Below are 17,709 nucleotides of genomic sequence, written 5' to 3' on the forward strand. Positions count from 1 at the left end.
TGTGAAAATAAAGTTCTGATATGAAGCAGAAAAAGTGCATTGTCAAGAAATATATCATTTGTTTTCTTATATGCTCATACATGAAAAGTAATCACATAAAAATGACATAAGAAATGTAAGCTATTAACCATCAAAATAAATCAAAATTCTATTTGTCGAAGGAATGAAACATGTTCATCAAGTACAATGTGGAGTCTGATGCTAGAAAACAGATTAAAGCAAACACAAAGGTATGTGTTAATACATTCTAAGATACTATTTTAAGATATAAAACCTTGACAATTTTATTTCTAATAGGAAATTCCTATACATACTAAACATATTTAACAGCATAAAGCAGAGACACTTAAAACTTTCAAGATAGAACTTAAAATCTTTAATGATAAATAAAAGTATGTTAAATTATCTTCAAATCTGAACACTTTAGAATGGTAAATTCCAGTTGAAAAATCTAATAGACAGGTAAAATTAACACAATGATCAAGGCTTTTTAAAATGGTTTAGGCAATCAAAAGAATGTGCTTAACAGCAAACAGAATATTTTTAATGGTAAGTTATGAGTTCTTTACTCTAAAAGGCCCAATTTAATAGGAAAAGGAAATACTATTTCTTCTTATAAATATATATTTTGAATTCACTTCATTCAAAATGTCTCTCATTCTAAGAATGGAGAAACAAACAAAAAAGGCCCCTAAGAGATCAGGGCCATTAAAGGACCTTTGCCTGACAGACCGTGTAGCAACAGCTACACCTAGTGGTCAGGGATGAGTAGTGAAGTTATCCAGCTATAAAGTGATAGTAACAGGTAAATTCGGAAATGGCTCTTTTTCAACTTACTTAGGGTAAGGCTTTATCTTTTACCACAAACTAAATGTTCCAAGGAAACACTTTAGAATCTTTGGGGAACAAAGGCCTTAGTTCATAAGCTTGAAGCAAGCGTCCAGAATCAGTTCAGTTCAGTTGCTCAGCTGTGTCCACGTCTTTGCGACTCCATCGACTGCAGCACGCCGTGCTTCCCTGTCCATCACCAACTCCTGGAGCTTGCTCAAACTCATCAGTTTAAAAAAAGCGGCTAAAATAAAACTCAAACCAAACAGAGAACATACAGATACTTTATTGCTCACCTTTCACACAAAGCACACCTCCAGCCGTTTTCTTTCACAGCTTGACAATATTTACGTGTACAAAAACCCAGCAAGAAGCGTCATGTAGATTTCAGTAAAGGTGAGTGTCAAACATCAACTCAGCCAGGCTTTTGTTTTCTGCAGCAATAATAAAGGGCCTCCTGCTCTAAGCAAAAGTCTGTCCTCTTACTCGGTAGTGCATTTCTTTCATTACAGAAAATCTCCTGCCCAAAGCAAACCAACTTGTATCTGCTGAGCCAGTGGTATTAACTCGTGCATAAAACAAATTTCAGTTTGCTGTTTCTTCTAGCAGATTTCAAGTAAAAATAAAGTTGAAAGAGGAACTTGTTTTGAATGGATGCAGGTCAGTTTGAATTGCTAAACTTAACTAAATGACTACAGGTACTATAGGTTCACAACTTAGTCTGCTTTTATAATCTTTATGGATTTTGGCCGTGTTCAAGGTTTTCAGAGTTGAGCATATGGTACAGTATTCTGTCAAAAGGATAAGGCTACTGAATGTGCTATCTGCAGAAGAGCTCATTTAATAGGAACTGACCTTAAAGTTCTATCATGAAGCTAATGTTGCATAACCTCTCTGAAGAAAAAGCCAATCAGGGCAGAACTGTGCTTGGAAAATAGGCATTAGAATACTTTAAGGAAAACACATATAAATGGATCGTTAATATGAGGAAGGTTTCCTAGTTGTAAATCTAAAAAAATCTAGAAGAATTCTCATTTTTCAAAACTGCATATTGAAAACATGAAAACTACTTGTTCAAGTAATTTCCTCAGAAAAATACACATGTTCTGACTGTGGAATTAGTCTACTGGTCAGTTAAAGGCAGTTTTAATTACCTTTTAAGAAATTCTTCATACAAAGGAGAGATATTGTATGTGTTTCTCAAATAAATGGCATTATGTAAGTCCATTAAAAAAAAACCAAAGGAACAGTATTGTATGAAGACCTACAAATGCTTATGCCAAGCAGGAATCTGCCTGTCACCGGTGGTCTCACATTAATTCAAAATCAATGCTGAATTCAGGATTCTGAAACTAAGTTTCTATTACTTGAGCTCTAGCAAAATGTAAGGTTCTATGTAGCCTCAACTAGTATAATGTCTTCCCTGTCCAAATCCAGAATGATTATACTGGTAACCTCCATGCTGGAAGTGCTGTTCAAATTGCCCCCCTTGATGATAATTCTGGCTCCCTCTTCCTCCCCAACCTCCTCCTTGGCCAGCGCGTCCGCCTCGGCCTCCACGACCCCCTCTCCCTCCACGACCCCCGCCTCGATCACTGTGATGCCCACCATCTTGGTATCTATTGTCCTGCTGATATCCACCACCCTGGTACCCACTTCCTGTGTATGTAGTTGTCTGGAAGCCACCATAACCACCGCCCTGATAGCCACCACTGTGGCCACCGTGATAGCCGCTGGGCTGGAAACCCGAATCTCGATAACTGCCTTCTTGGTAGCCGCCCCCTCCCCCGCTCCCTCCATCTGTCCAGCCTCCTTGGTGCTTATTTCCTCTTCCTCCCCCGCGGCCACCGTGGTCATAGCTGCCGCCGCCGCCGCCGCGGCCACCGTGGTCATAGCCGCCGCCGCCGCCGCGTCCACCTCTCCCTCCTGCTTGCTGTTCATGGCCTCCTCGTCCTCCGTATGAGGAATGTTCATAGCCCCCTCTCCCGCCTCCTCGTCCTCCTGCTGGCTGCTGGGGGCCATCCTGCCTCTTCTGCCATGGTGGCATCTCTGGGGGTGGAGGTTCGATTTCATTGGGCCTACCTCCTCTGTCAGGAACTCTGCCCATCAACACCTATGGGATACGAAAGATATTTTAAATTTTAAATTACTTTATTTTAAAAACATAAATAAATGAGTTTGAAAGAAAAGGTAGTCTTGTCACCTTATTGATGGCACAGGCAGTCTTTTCTCTTATAGAGCCACTGCTCGTCCTTAAGATCTTTGACAAGTCTTGTCTTGCAGCCAAAAGGTGGGCAACAGAAATAGTACTTTTAGGAGACAAGACTGAGCGTTTTGGCTGGTAAACTTTCGCCAGTTTTTCTGTTTGACTCTGAAAGAAAGTGTTCAAAGACAAATGTTGGTTTTCAACGTGACACAGAAACATTGATACTAAAACAAGTTAAAGATTTTCGAAATGTTTGATGACAGTATTTACTAGGCTCCAAATGAGAGAAAAAGTTACATACTCACCACTGCTCCTATCTAGTGAAGAACTATCTTAGAGTATAGCTGTCTGACCTGCTGATACAATAAGGAATGATAAAGGGGACAGAAGAGGGTATGGAGATAAAGGGGCTTCCCTTTAAGACTGTGGAACAAAAAGGTTTCCCATGCCATTGGTCTCAAATGCCTTCACTTTATCTGTATCTTATATTTAAATAGATAAAATGAAGGCATTTCTATTATAAATAAGAAAAAGAGAGTCTACTTTATAACCATTTAGTAGAAGTACATTTAATGTATTTGTAACATAAGATCACAAAAGATGAATGAAAAAAGGATATAAAGAGCATTTACACAAGATAAAATAAAGTTCCAATAAATATAAAACATGTTTTCCAGACAGGATCAATAAATGCAAATTAACCTAAATGCGGGGAAACAACAACAAATTCTTACCTATTAAATTTTGGAAGCAACAGCCACCACTACAATACACAGGAAAATAGCACAAGAACAAAATGTAATTGCTCAGTCTGTTAGTGATGTGCAGGTACTCAAATATTGATGGTAAAAGTTTAAATTATCTTATGTGAAAAGGTGTAAAAAGAGATGTTTACTATGATTATATATGTAAAGAAGATAATGCTAAAAATGAAACAGCTATCGTGGTGAAGACAGTGGGATGAAAAAAGACTTTAAAAAAAAATTTTTTTTCTTTAATAATTAAAAGGCTAAAGAGATTAGCTTGTCTGGGAAATGTTTCCTGAATGTCTTATGTTTCATTTCCTTGTGGTCACTATTGTACCTACAGTAAGGGCTCAATCAATCTTTAGGTGAATAGAAACAAGTTTGAGAAAATAGTTTCATATAAGCTTCAAATAAAACTGATTTTATAATGCAATTTCAAAGTGAGATATAAATACATAAATTTCATTACATGAAACAAAAGTTCAAAGAGTAAACAGAAGCTCAGACACACTGCATCAGAACCCCAGAAGTAGAGTCCACTACTGGCAGTGTTAAGACCAGAGTTGCAGTGTTAATACCTTGGGTCAATGCACATCCATCCATCATTGCATGCTTTTCTAGCTGAAAGTTGCAGGTTTTTGTTTTTGAAGTACAGTATTATGCCAAGAGTGAAATGATTGTTATCATCAAAGATACTTTAAGAAAGGACTGTATTTCCTCAACAACAGGCCCAAAAGAGAACAATTTATTCCCTGTGTTACTACTGACTCACTGTGTGATCTCAGGCAAAACCTTCCATTCACTTGGGTCTCCATTTGTTTTTAGTTGCAAAATGAGGGGAGTTAAGACTGATCTCTAAGACCCTTTTCCAACACTAAGATATTGTAATTCAGTAAATATCTACCCCATCAATTTAGCAGCTAAATAGGACTATAGATCAGCCCTGGGATTTCTTTGGAAGGAATGATGCTAAAGCTGAAACTCCAATACTTTGGCCACCTCATGTGAAGAGTTGACTCACTGGAAAAGACTGATGCTGGGAGGTATTGGGGGCAGGAGGAGAAGGGGACGACAGAGGATGAGATGGCTGGATGGCATCACCGACTCGATGGACGTGAGTTTGAGTGAACTCCGGGAGTTGGTGATGGACAGGGAGGCCTGGCGTGCTGCGATTCACGGGGTCGCAAAGAGTTGGACGTGACTGATCTGATCTGATGGTTTAAAGATTTTAGGTGAAACTAACATTTATTGTATTAGAAAGATAATGGGAGAACTAAATAAAAACCTTTTCTCAGTCAATTAAAGTTCAGGAAAAAATCTACTTTTAAAAATGAATCCACCATTAAGGGAACTTTTAACATTTTGGATCAATCTCCACATAAATTCAAGAATTAGTTCTATTTCAGGGTTCTAAGAAGGTCAAATTAACCAATTGTGCCAATTAATTACCACTTACTGATAAAATACTAGATAATTTAATAAATATCTGTTGGAATGACCAAGACCTTTACCTGGATTATCTTATTTAAGCTGTAAGAAAACGAAGTCTTACTGGATTCTCCAATTCTCTATAAATGGGTCACAATATCTGGTCCTCCAAAATCAGTATTTTAAATTTAATTAATTTAATTAGCAAGTTAAACTGTTAGCTTAAAGTACAGTAAACAAGTAATTTAAAATTTTATTATTTTTAGTAATTTTTAGCTACTCTACTTTTCTCTTACAAATGGATACTTCCGGTACGGTTTACAACATATAGCTTTGCTGAAAAATATTAAAAAATTGAAAAATAAATGTTTTCACTATTGCTGAATGGCTCCTCAGTAATTCCCTAAAGAAAAACCCCTACGTGTATCTCCTACTTATTTCTCTTATAGTCTGCACTATGTCTAAGCTGTGTTAAGTATGTTTAAAGATCATGTCCAGAAATACTCTGCTCTTTTCAGTGATTTAATGCGTACCTTAGCTCTGTCAGACCAGCCAAAAGACTGGACCGTGACGTCCAAACGTTTTATTAGCAGCTTTCTCCGAACTTCATATTCATTGGCCACAGCTTGGTTAATTGCTTCTATCTTTTCCTGAAACAAAATTAAAAAGACCAGTTAGAATTTAAATCTGCTTGACCCCCTATTCCAAAAGGGGAGAAACTGCTTCATTCACAACTGAATGCCCAGCACTCAGCACAAAATGATTTAGGTTATATAATAAACAGAATAATAAGTTATAATAAATTAATGAAATGACAGGCATAATAATGTCATCTCAAAATAGAACAAAGAATATGTAAGTACAAAATTCTCATTTAGTTTTCCTATAACACACTGTGTGGAGCTCAGCCCAGTGAAGCTTTTGGCTTGAAGGCAACCCATTTGGCAATTAGAAACATGCATCATACTGAACTTCAATTTAATCAGCTGTGTGAAATTTTTTACATATTATGAAAGAAGTACTTCTAACGTTACATAAAATTATTTTGGATAAATCTTAAGACTTACAAAAATGATTCTAAGGATGTCCACCATATTAGAGAATATAACTTCAAAGCACAAACATAAATATCCTGAGATAGGTAGATGGCTCCTTACAAAGTTTACTCAGGATGCTCACTACTCACCCAGTGGGCCGGTCCCATTGGCTTCTTCAATAAAGGCTTTCCCACATGATTAGGTGGAACTTTTGCTAATGTTTCCTTTAACTGACACAAAAACATAAATGAATGAATAAACAAATCTAAAAGTAAAACACATCCTCCTCATCTTCCCAACTCCCATCATATCCTGCCATCAAAAGAAGATTCCTGACAGAGGCAAAGGTGGAGGATGTTTTGAAATGTACAAGACCCACACGATAAAGACACTCACTTGACCCACTCCTCAGGTGTCTATGGAAGTATGAGTCCTTCACTGCACCTAGAACAGTGCCTGACAACAGTGGGCACTCAATATGAATTTGCTGAATGAATGAATGAACACACAGAAAAATATGGACTATGGATACACTGCTGCTCCCCGGTAGAGTTCAGCCAAATTTGTGCATCATGGTGTCCATTTACCCCACAAGGCAAATACACCAATTCTTAAGAGTCCAGCAGATATGCATATAGAGAATAACTCTGCTATAATAAGTATCATTCTCTTCTGTTCATTAATTTTTAATTGAAATTGCTTGTTCCTAATCAATTATATAAAGACTCTTAACTGTTGAAAATATGTGGTATAAAAACAATTCTGACTTATTTTCATGTACTAGATTATATTAGCAGTTAACATAACTAGTTTGTCAAATGAAACATGTAAGACTTAAAGTGACTGGATTAAAATCCCAAAACATTTACATTGTTTTCTGTCCAGTCAATGGGGAGAATGGTGGTAAAATTTAATGATACAGACCTTAAAATTAATTGTATCGAAGTTCAATGATAAAATAAGTTTTAAATGGACTTAAGTCCTAATTTTCTTTACATTATTTCTAGTTTATTTCAGTTTATAAATCAAGGTGCAAAGGTTCCTTTTTGAAAAAGAAACATGCTAATATGTTTAAAAAAATAGTAAAATACCAATTTTCCTTGTATCTAGGATTTAAAATGCAAAACTCATTTAGTAACAATCACTTAAAAATATGTACATTAGGTTCCCATTAAGAGAAATTAACTTGCTTCATTTCAAACAACTGTAGGACTATGCCTTTAATACACTACAATCTGGTACTAAAGGTCTTACTTTTTTTTCAATCCCGCTGAAGAATTGGAACATAGTTATATTGGCTGGAGGTTTGGACATTCCTAGAGCAATACATATGCCTTTCAACTCTTGAAAGACCTCACTACCGCCTCCTTCTTGAGCTTTTTTTGGAAGAGTATTCACACAGAGCATTCTGGCAGCTTCTAGTTCTGAGATGAGGTATGCTGAAGTAAACAAAATAAGATTTCAAAATGAGATACAGCTACAATTAATAGTCATAAGTCTGGAGTCACAACTCTATAGACCTAATGATATGTAATAAAGCTGCAAGAATGGATAAAAACAAGAAAGGAAAACCATTTTTTACCTGAAAATTATGTAACACATAAACTGGTTCTGTAATTCAGTATTTAACCAATATATGTTTAAAGCCTGATTTAAAAGCAAGCAATTCTTTTTTGAAACCAAAAGATCAAGGTAGATCACATCTTAAAATCTGATTCTTGTATTTCACTATTAAGGAACCTCCAGAACATGGGTTGGCATTTGTTAACAAATTGGCAAAAGATGGCAGGTGGCTAATTTTCAGCAACAGTTAAAAAAGTTATATATATACATATATCTATATTTTACTTCTCACAACTGATATATACCAGTGATATAACTATCTTGCCCTCTTACCTTCCACACTCAAGTAGTCTGTTTAAGACTGGAGTGAAAGAGTATTTTTAAGTAGTCAAAGCTTCACTGACAAGAGAAGGGGGACGGTACTAAATTTACAAACACCTTTTTCATGCATGGTCTCCAGTAGCCTAATGTAACCTTCTGGCAGGTCACACAATACCCTCTTCCATCTATATTCTTCTTAATATTCCCTTTCCTCCTACATTCCTCATTCTCACCCCCTCCCCTGGGGGAAAAGAAAAAACCCAAAACTTTCTAATCATTTCTGGGTGGAGTCCTTTCATATCAGTATCATTCCCTTGTTTGTTGACTTCAGCCAGGTATAATGAGGGCTGCAATCTGCTTCAGGTAAATCAGTTGAAGGTAAAAATATTCAATCTTATTCCTTTTTTCCTTCCAAAGGACATTTATATTTTTAGATGTTTAATAATCATTTGGATTGTAGGATTTCAGGTTATGTGACAAAGTGAGAACCTTCTGACAATATTAGGAAGAGAGCTGGAAAAAGTCATTTTCTGGGCTCTTAAGCCCTACAGTAAGTATAAAAGAATGATCAGCTTGAATATCTCATTTCCTACATCCAAGGTGTAATGTGAGAAGTACAGGGGTCATAATTTTAGCAGACCATTTCTGAAAAGCTGCCAAATCCTATTCTAGAATAAACATAACTAAGTTTCTGGAAAGGTCATCCTAAATGGGTTTGATAGAATCTTAACATGATCTGTATACCAAACTGCATGAGTTAAAAGATCAAAACAGTAAAACCCCACTGCCATGAAAATAATCAACTGTTTTTGCAAATAAGGTTTTACTGCAACGTGGCCACACTCTAAAATTCATTTACATGTCATCTATGGCCACTTACAGGCTACAACAGTGGAGTTAAGTAGTTGCCAGAGACCTTATGGCCCACAGAGCAGAAAATATATACTATGTGGCCCTTTAAGAAAAAGTTTGCCAACCCTTGCTCTAGAAAATCATATATATGATTTAATAAATTGGTCTCTAAATTTGGGACAACATAGCTCAGGCATTCGCAAAATTAGTTTACCAACACAATTACCATCAAAAGCATTAACTGTAACTGGTGTGTTCATAATATCAGAAAAGGCACGGAAGATATAAAACACAACAAAAAAAGATTATCTCTACTGACAATCTAATTAGAAATAAAGAATATATGCATACAAAGATATCAGACTTATTATACCTAAGGGAAATATTAATATCCTGACAACCACAAAGGCCAATGAACAGCCACAACAGTTCTTAACCTGACAAATTAGAGTTTTTCAGCCACTATAGACTATTAGAGAATACACTATTCTGTTTTACTAACAATTCTAATGAGGTTTAGGACACAATGTATTAAAAGATTCAATTCAGTAAGGTAGGGTGCTGCAAGAAGTAAGTAAAATTATAGCACTGAGATGTGACAACTGATACTTGGAAAGATGAGAAATATTTATACAGAGTGAAAAGAGAATGAGTACATGTACATAAATGCATATTAGCATGAGAGAGGATACAAACCGGGGAATATTCAGAAAGAGGAAAGAGCAGAAGCAAAGATAAAGAGAAGGAAGAGAGCAGTGTGTATGTATGTATGAAGAATTCCAAAAGCAGAGTAAGCTTTAGTTGATTTAGTCATTTAGTTGAGGAGCAAACAGTTGTATATTCTTGAAGAGCTTTTGAGGTAACAGCACATTAAAATATAATGATGACCCTGAGTCCAAAATAATAATGTTCAGAACAGTCTGCTTAAGAAACAGGAAAGAGTTAAAGGCATTTTTATAAAATATTTATATTCCAAGTGGTTTTTTATAAGTATCAGGAACAGAAAGACCAAACTCTGAGCTCTCTGGAAGAATTAGCTAATTCAGGGTCCTTACTGAGCTTTCCACACAGCTGTTGTCTTCCTATGTAAGATAACATATTCTAAGTGCCAAATATCAGGTATTGGTAAGGATAAGCAGTGCTACAAAGGAAGATTCAGTGAGTATACTGTGGCTGAGCCAGTTATTGAAATTATACAATTTGAAGGATAATGAATTCATGTATAAGAACTACATGCCAGCAGTATCAGTATCGGAAGCAATATCTAACAGTATGCACCCATCCACCACCCCTATACCCACCTAGTAATAATCATTTGACAAAGGGGATGTTAAAGTGATTTTAGAATACCTTAGTTCCTAAATTTAATGGCTATGAACACACGCTTTTTAAAAAACTAAACATTCAAAATTGGAGTTGAATCATTTTTCAGAAGCCAAAGTTAAGTTGTAAAGACAAACATTTGAAAGATGCTCTGAACTGTGTTTGTCATAATAAGAACTATAATATTCACTTAACCAAAGCTTAATCTAAATGTGTCTCAGAATGCTACAAAAATTCTGAGTTTAAGATGACTGGTGGTTATTTATTGGAGAGTTTACATAAGCCAATAAACTTTGTGAGTCTACTTACTGTTTCTCAGGGTGAAAAGAAAAATAGTAGTTAGTATATTAAAAAAAATAACATAGAAGAAAATAACTTTTCATAAAAATTTACTTCCCAACTGATCAGTAAGTACAGGAACAATCCAAATAGTATTCTAGAAATGCTTACATTGTAATTTGACATCTTTACAAACAAAATCGAAATCCACAAATAATTACCCAGCCACAAAGAAATAACAACACAAAATACTTTAAATAATTACATTTTCCATTTACTGTGCCTAGAATGGTTACTGTCCACAAATTAAAAAAAAAAAAAAAAAAAAAAATCTTCATTATTTCCGTAGTATCTTCCTAGTTGATTTTAGTGTGCTTCTGGTCTAGAACACTGATGTTTGGATGATGCCACACTTGGATAACCCTCTAGCACTACTTTTGGTCATGTTAGGTGAAGAACAGCAGGCTGAGCACCACACTGAATTTAAACTGTAAGAGTAGGGATTACAAAAGGACACTGCTACCAGTGCATGAACCCACCATTAGCTTCTTAGTCAGAAATTTTAAACAAAGTTTTCTTTCAACCTGTTTTATTAGTCATGGAAAACATAAACAGAAAATAATAGCTACATTCTAGTAGCCATGAACTTACTGAGCAAAAGGAGGCAGTTCTTCTGAATGAGAAGGCGCTTGGTCACATCCCCAGATGTCAGTGAAAGATATGGACAGTTCATCTCCCCTAGTAGCCCACTCACCTCAAGCTGGAATTCTTCAGCTTCACTTGGGCCTTTTAAGAATTAAAATAATCTTATTTAACAAAAATTACTGTTTTCCCCATTGGCATAGTAATTATCTATAAATTGAAAATTTTAATAGTATTTTCCTAACAAAAGTTCCTTTCTATTCTAATCCATCCTTTCTCACACAACTGCCTATTTGCTTTCTTAAACAGTTTTCATCAGGTTACTACCTTTAATGGATTCCTAAGTTCCACCTCATCCAATCTAATTTTTTCTGTTTGCCTTTAAAGATTCTTCATAGCCTCTCTGCTTGTCCTTTCTGGTATATTGGTAGGAGTAATTCCTATTACTTGTATATAGTAGTTACCCACAACCTCCAGAAATTTTCCCTCTAGTTGTGCCAGGCTGGTCTCCTCACCATCCTGGAAATGGTCAGTCTCATTTCTACCTACATGTCCTAACTTAAGTGACTCCCTGTGATTGATAGGCCCTCTATCCTCTCCTCCTCAATTAAATCCCAATTAATTAAATCAATTAAATGATATCATCAAAATCCAATGGTCTTGCTCCTTGATGAAACCTTCCTCAAAGCCTGCTACACTCACAGTTTCTTTCTCTGTGAACCACAAAGTGAACCATTTAACTACTGTTCTAATCTCCATTTGTTTCAGTTGTGTCTAAAATTCCCATTTGAAGATGGTGAACATGATTTGGATTTCTGTATTCTCCTAACATGTCAGATACAGCATTTACTTGGTGAACCAAGAAAAAGCAATGCTCTTCTTCCTTACTGTTTTGATAGTACTCTATCCAGTATGGCAAAGGGGTAAAATTTAACTATATACACTTTGAGAGAGTAACTTGATTTGACTCCATTTTCTCACCTATAAAATGGGAAGAATGCATTATCAGTGTTTTGCAAGCTGTGTTCTGTGAATTCTAGAGTTTCAAAGAACTCTGTTAGAGGCAGCTGGAGAAGAGACATCTATGCTCAAAGTACTTCCTCTCAACTTCAACTAGAACACTATACTTTCACCTGTTTTGTATTGACTTCTGTAGGTTTTCATCTGAACAGGGCTCCTGGTTATAAACAGTTACCGTCTAGTATTAAGTGTTTTCAAAGGCACCCACAGCCTCTGAAATGTCAGGGAAACAGGCAATGTAAAGAACACTGGCTCCCAAACCTGACTGCTGGGGGCTGAAGCCTGCCTGCATCTCTTACTGGTTGTGTGACCTCGGGCAAGGGACTTAACCTTTGTGCTTCCTTGTTTGAAGTATAAAAGGAGGAATAAAAGCAGCTTGGTAGGGTTGCCCTGGGGCTTAAAAGAGTTAACACTTGTAAAGTGCTTAGAATATGGCTAGTGCTCAGTAAGTGTAAGCTGTTGCTACTACTTTTACACTATACTCTCCTTAATAATTACAGTTGGATGCAACTAACTATACACATTAAATATGCTAAATACGTAAGAGTAAAGCTCTTCGAATGGGATTCTGTAGGAGGGGATTATGTGCATAGTTTTCCACAAGGGTGGAGTAGCAAGTGAGCATTTTTCTTTGTTTCCTATTATGGGTTTACCTATGATAGGAGGGAACCAGGTTGTGGAGTGTCAGGTCCCAAGCTTTTGATTCTTTCACAGCATCAAAATTAGTGCTAAAGCAGTAACAAAATTGGCAAATATCAAACAGCTCTCCACACCACAAATCTGACGATGATGGATCTGATTGTGATGCACCTACTGATACATTCCTATGACACAGAAAGTTCCTTAATAAAGTGTTTTTTCTCCTCATGTATAACAGAATTATAATGTATTTACATGTTATATATACTTCTGGAATTTGGTGGTCCTCAGAGAAAAACACCCCAATTTCTAGTTTTGGCCACCAATTTACGATCTTATAATTTTTACAAAGAATGAAAAGTTCTTATATATTGTCTCCATTTTTTTGTATCCCAGTAAAAGGGTCTTTTCAATTTCCACAAACAGCTGTATGACTACATTCTGGTTTTCAACTTCAGAATCACCTTATCTATAAAAACAATGGAGGGGGAGAAAAAGCATTGTTTCCTTATGAATTTTTTTTTTACATTTATAAAGAATTTGAAATTTCAGCTGTAATACTGATAATGTTCACTCAAAATACAAACTTCATTTTTATATTTGCACCTAAAACTGAAATGTTTACTTACTGTTAGTTGCTTGCACATTTTCTTCTAGTTTACAGAGCACTCTTAATTCAGACACCAACCAAGCACAGAGTTTGGTAAACTCAGGGGAACTGGCTCCAGCAGTGACGGCCTGAGACAGAGCTCCATCTTCTAACAATGGACCCTTGTAACTGGTGAGTAAGAAATTACACTTCAGAAGAACATAAAATCACATCTAATATGTTACAAATACAATGTATTCACATTTTGTTTAATTAAGCAATGATTTAATAAAGCTACAATGACCAATCTCTAAACTTGCATATATAAATAAACCATTAAAAAAACAAGCTAATCCCTTCAAAATATGTGAATACTGAATAGACTCACATTTACTAGTAAATTATGTCAACCTCTGTACATTTACCGAGAGCTCACAGTACAACAGTTTGCTTTCTCACTTTAATTGAATTAGCATTAAAACTAGATTATAAGTGATAAATTATACTACAGTTTGGGCTTCCCTGGTGCTCAGTGGTAAAGAATCCACCTGCAGTGCAGAAGACACGGGTTTGATCCTTGGGTTGAAAAGATCCCCTGGAGAAGGGCATGGCAACCTACTCCAATATTCTTGCCTGGAGAAACCCACGGACAGAGGGGCCTGGTGGGCTAAAGTCCATAAGGCTGCAAAGCGTCCGACATGACTGAAGCGATTGAACAGGCACACGTGCATGCTGTAGTTTACTATTTGAGAAATAAAACTTAGCTTGTCTTTTCTAGAAGATATTCCAGAAATTAATTAGAGATTTTAATGATTGTCTTTAAAAGCAAAAACCTGCCAATTATTATCTTCTATATTTAATGACAGTTAAAATTAGTAAGACGTACTAGTAGCAGAGAAATGCCAAGATTAATTTAATAATTGCTGGCAAGTTGATGTTTGGGTGAACTGGTGCAAATGAATCCCAATCCTTTGTAAGGGATTCAAATACAATTTTAAAAAATTATTTAATGTTTAAATATTCATAAAAGACAATAGTAACAACGAACCTCAATCTAGAAAATAGCTAGAATTAAGTATTTTGTCATTCTCAAAGTCATTTTAAAATATACATTTTTCAGAAGGTTATTTTATCTTTTAAAAGTAATACTGATAAATACTTATTAAATATGCTCAAGATAATTCGATATTTAGAGGTACAGAAATGCCAGAGAAATAACATTCAGTTCTTTTTAAAATATAACTATATGCTTACATATTTAATGGGACAGAAGAAACCTTACACAAAAAAATGAGGTTATATATAGTACAGTCTGGCATCTAGATTTAAAATCAAATTATTATTAGACAGTGAAATAAAAAAAACCAGGCCTAGAAACTTCTTCTCCTGTTACACATTTAAACTTTATTAATTTTTCCCTGCAAGTAATTACTGAATTCCTACTGTGTACCAGGCTAATAAATGATTGTCATTTATTTGTAATTGTTGTTGTTTTTCACTCACTCAGTCACGTCCAACTTTTTGTGACCCATGGAGTACAGCACACCAGGCTTCCCTGTTCTTCACTATCTCCCAGTGTTTGCTCAAACTCATGTCCATGGATGCCATCCAACCATCTCATCCTCCATCACCTACTTCCCCTGCCCTCAATCTTTCACAGCAAATCCTTGAAAAGTACATGTCATTTAATTGAGGCTAAATTTTAATGGCTGAATGCCATCAAACTAGGCAGTTATATGTTAAAATTTATAGTCAAATTTTCAGAGTATCCCACGGTCTACATTACAACCCATCTCCATGATTTATTTAACTAGTTATTATAGTGACAATGACTTTTATACTACCCAAGAGAAGAAAAACATAGTTAACAGAGAATAAAAGAACAATAATGGGAAGAAGTGGCATCACTTAATTGTTAAGGGACCTCTATCCACACAGAGTGACTATATTTAAATAAGGTTCACCTCCATCCTCTCTCCTCCTTAAGTGTTCTTCCAGGAAGCTTAGGACTTTGTTTCCTTTTCCAGTTTTCATTCCCCACTTCCTCTCCTTTTCCTGGTTCTCCTCAGTTCTCTCCACAGCGTTATTTTCACAGTGTGAACTTCTCTTCTACCTCACTCTCTAACCCTTAAGTGCTCAGACCAACACTGTCAACAGACCAAGTGTTCCTCAAAAATGTTTACTGAATGGTTTCATGTCTTACATCCAGCAGTTTAAAGTTTGAGAGATCCACCAAAAAGACACCATTTCACCGAGTGTGACTTTTCCATAGGCCCTCATCAAAGAAATAAGCCACCTAAAGCCTAGAATATTCATGAAAATTCAGAGCAAGTTCCGGAGAAAAGTACAATGACAATTCACGTTGACAGAAAAAAAGATGATAAGCACTACCATTTCCTAAAACTCCGTGCCAGGACAAGTCACTTAAACAGGCACATGCTGGGAAACCTCATGGTATCCGTTCCTAAATAAGAAAGGTTTTCCACAGCAAGGTAGAATCTAGGGGAAGGTTTTGGTAACGTTACTTTATAAATATAGTTACCTAAATCTGTTTTTCTTTTCTTTCTTTCCTTTTTTGGGGGGATACCATATCTTTAAGCAAATATTTAATCATACAGTTTGTTTCTGGAACCACATTTAGCCCAAGAAATTCTAAGTTCTCAAGTTTTAATTGAGCACCCTGAACCGGGTGACCCAGTGAGATAAGAAGCCCTATTTCCAGCTTCTAGATACTAATGAATTACGGTTCGGTAACCGTCATGGGGAGAGACAAAATGCACAACAAAGACACAGAGACTTGGTCAGTGAAGATGCCCCGAAGGGAAAGGGCTAATGGGGCTCAGTGAAGCAGGGTCAGAATCAAGGGAAACTCCCCATGATTCCCAAGAAGGTGGCGACAGGTTAGGTGCACAAGTGAGCTGGCAGGAGGAACGGACGCAGCGCACAGACTTGTGGCTGAGGGAAGCCTGGGTGCATGCAGACATGACTGGGCAAAGGAGAATTTTTTTTTGAGAGAACTGGGGTGGTGTAGGACTAAGGGCTCACTCAAGACAGGAGCAGGAAGTTTGGAGGACAAGTAGGAAAACAGAAAATCAACTTTGGCAACCTCCAGAGTGAGGGGGTAGGGCAGGAGGATAGGGAGCAAGGAAAGGAGCTCAGGGAGGGTGGTGGCGAGAGCCAGAACCCAGACAATGACACGCATGACTGACAAACGCTGCGGGTAACTCGGCTGCAGGGCGCACAGGGCAGGCCTAGGGGCGTCGTAGCTGGAGGACCCCGACCCGGGGTCGGCAGTGGCAGGGCAGGCAGTGGACGTAGCATTGGGGTCCCGGAGCTACAAGGAGGCGACAGCCAGGAGCCACGGGATGCGGCGCGGAGAGGCAGGTGTCTCTGACTGAGGCGGAGAAGGAGTTCCTGGGAGGTCTGTAATGTGGGGTTTGGGAGACCGGTGCACTGGCAGTCTTACCCGAGATCTTCCAACGACTCCAAGATGTCAGTCTCCATGAGGTCACACTCCATGCTACTGTGGTATTCAAATTTCCGAGTCGTCAGGCTCCCCTCTTCGCCGGCAACGCGTACACTCGCGCATGCGCTGCTTCTCCGGAACTTCCAAGTCAACAGCTGGCGCCTCAGCCCCTGCACTGCGCATGCCTGGAGCGTGCGCAAGAAACTTGGTTCCGCCTGTCGCCCTGCCCCGGCCGGCTAAAGGATGGCCAGGCGACACCTTTTGCACATGCGTATTGCTGAATAGTGAAGCCAGCGGCCCCAAGAAGGGCAGAAAGTCTGGCTGCGTGGCAGCTGGGCGTGGGGACTTAGGCGAGGCGGGGAGCGCGCTAACTTTTTCTAATTGGTGTACGCATGTGCGAGTCATGGGGCGAGGCAGGTGGGGGAGGATCGTCGAGGGTGCGGGTCCCAAGATTTGGGTGAGTGCTGGCTGAGAATGAGTCTCTGGGTCTCAAAGAGTCACCAGAGTGGATGTCTGCAGCCAGCTGGCATTTTGTAGCTTTAGCTGTGGGTCATCCGTGCGCTCCCAGAGAGTTCCTTAGTTTAGGGGTAGACGGGCCAAGTGCCGAGAGAATGGAAGAAGACTGGATTTCCTTGTGGCTGCGGTAGTTGTATTTCAGGGTTACGGAGGGGTCGACTTTCCCTTGACACGGATTAAGAAAATTGTTTCATTCCCTCCCTTTGCGTTCTTGACTTCTTAAGCCCTTCCCAGACACTAAGCATCTTCTTTTA

At 37.7% G+C, this 17,709-nt stretch overlaps 1 protein-coding gene across 1 annotated transcript; it reads right to left on the reverse strand.

Annotated features, from left to right (window-relative positions):
* Positions 1 to 1,091: 1,091 nt before the first annotated feature.
* FAM98A (family with sequence similarity 98 member A) lies at positions 1,092 to 17,170 on the reverse strand. Its single transcript, XM_055539791.1, has 8 exons — positions 16,940 to 17,170; positions 13,514 to 13,662; positions 11,235 to 11,369; positions 7,500 to 7,684; positions 6,395 to 6,475; positions 5,742 to 5,858; positions 3,032 to 3,199; positions 1,092 to 2,941 (listed from the first exon to the last, which is right to left on the reverse strand). Exons 1-8 carry the CDS (start codon positions 16,990 to 16,992, stop codon positions 2,231 to 2,233), a joined length of 1,599 nt encoding a protein of 532 aa, XP_055395766.1. The 5' UTR covers positions 16,993 to 17,170; the 3' UTR covers positions 1,092 to 2,230.
* Between the last annotated feature and the right edge of the window lie 539 nt (positions 17,171 to 17,709).

Source organism: Bubalus kerabau, chromosome 11 (genome assembly GCF_029407905.1).
Source record: "Bubalus kerabau isolate K-KA32 ecotype Philippines breed swamp buffalo chromosome 11, PCC_UOA_SB_1v2, whole genome shotgun sequence".
NCBI lineage: Eukaryota > Metazoa > Chordata > Mammalia > Artiodactyla > Bovidae > Bubalus > Bubalus kerabau.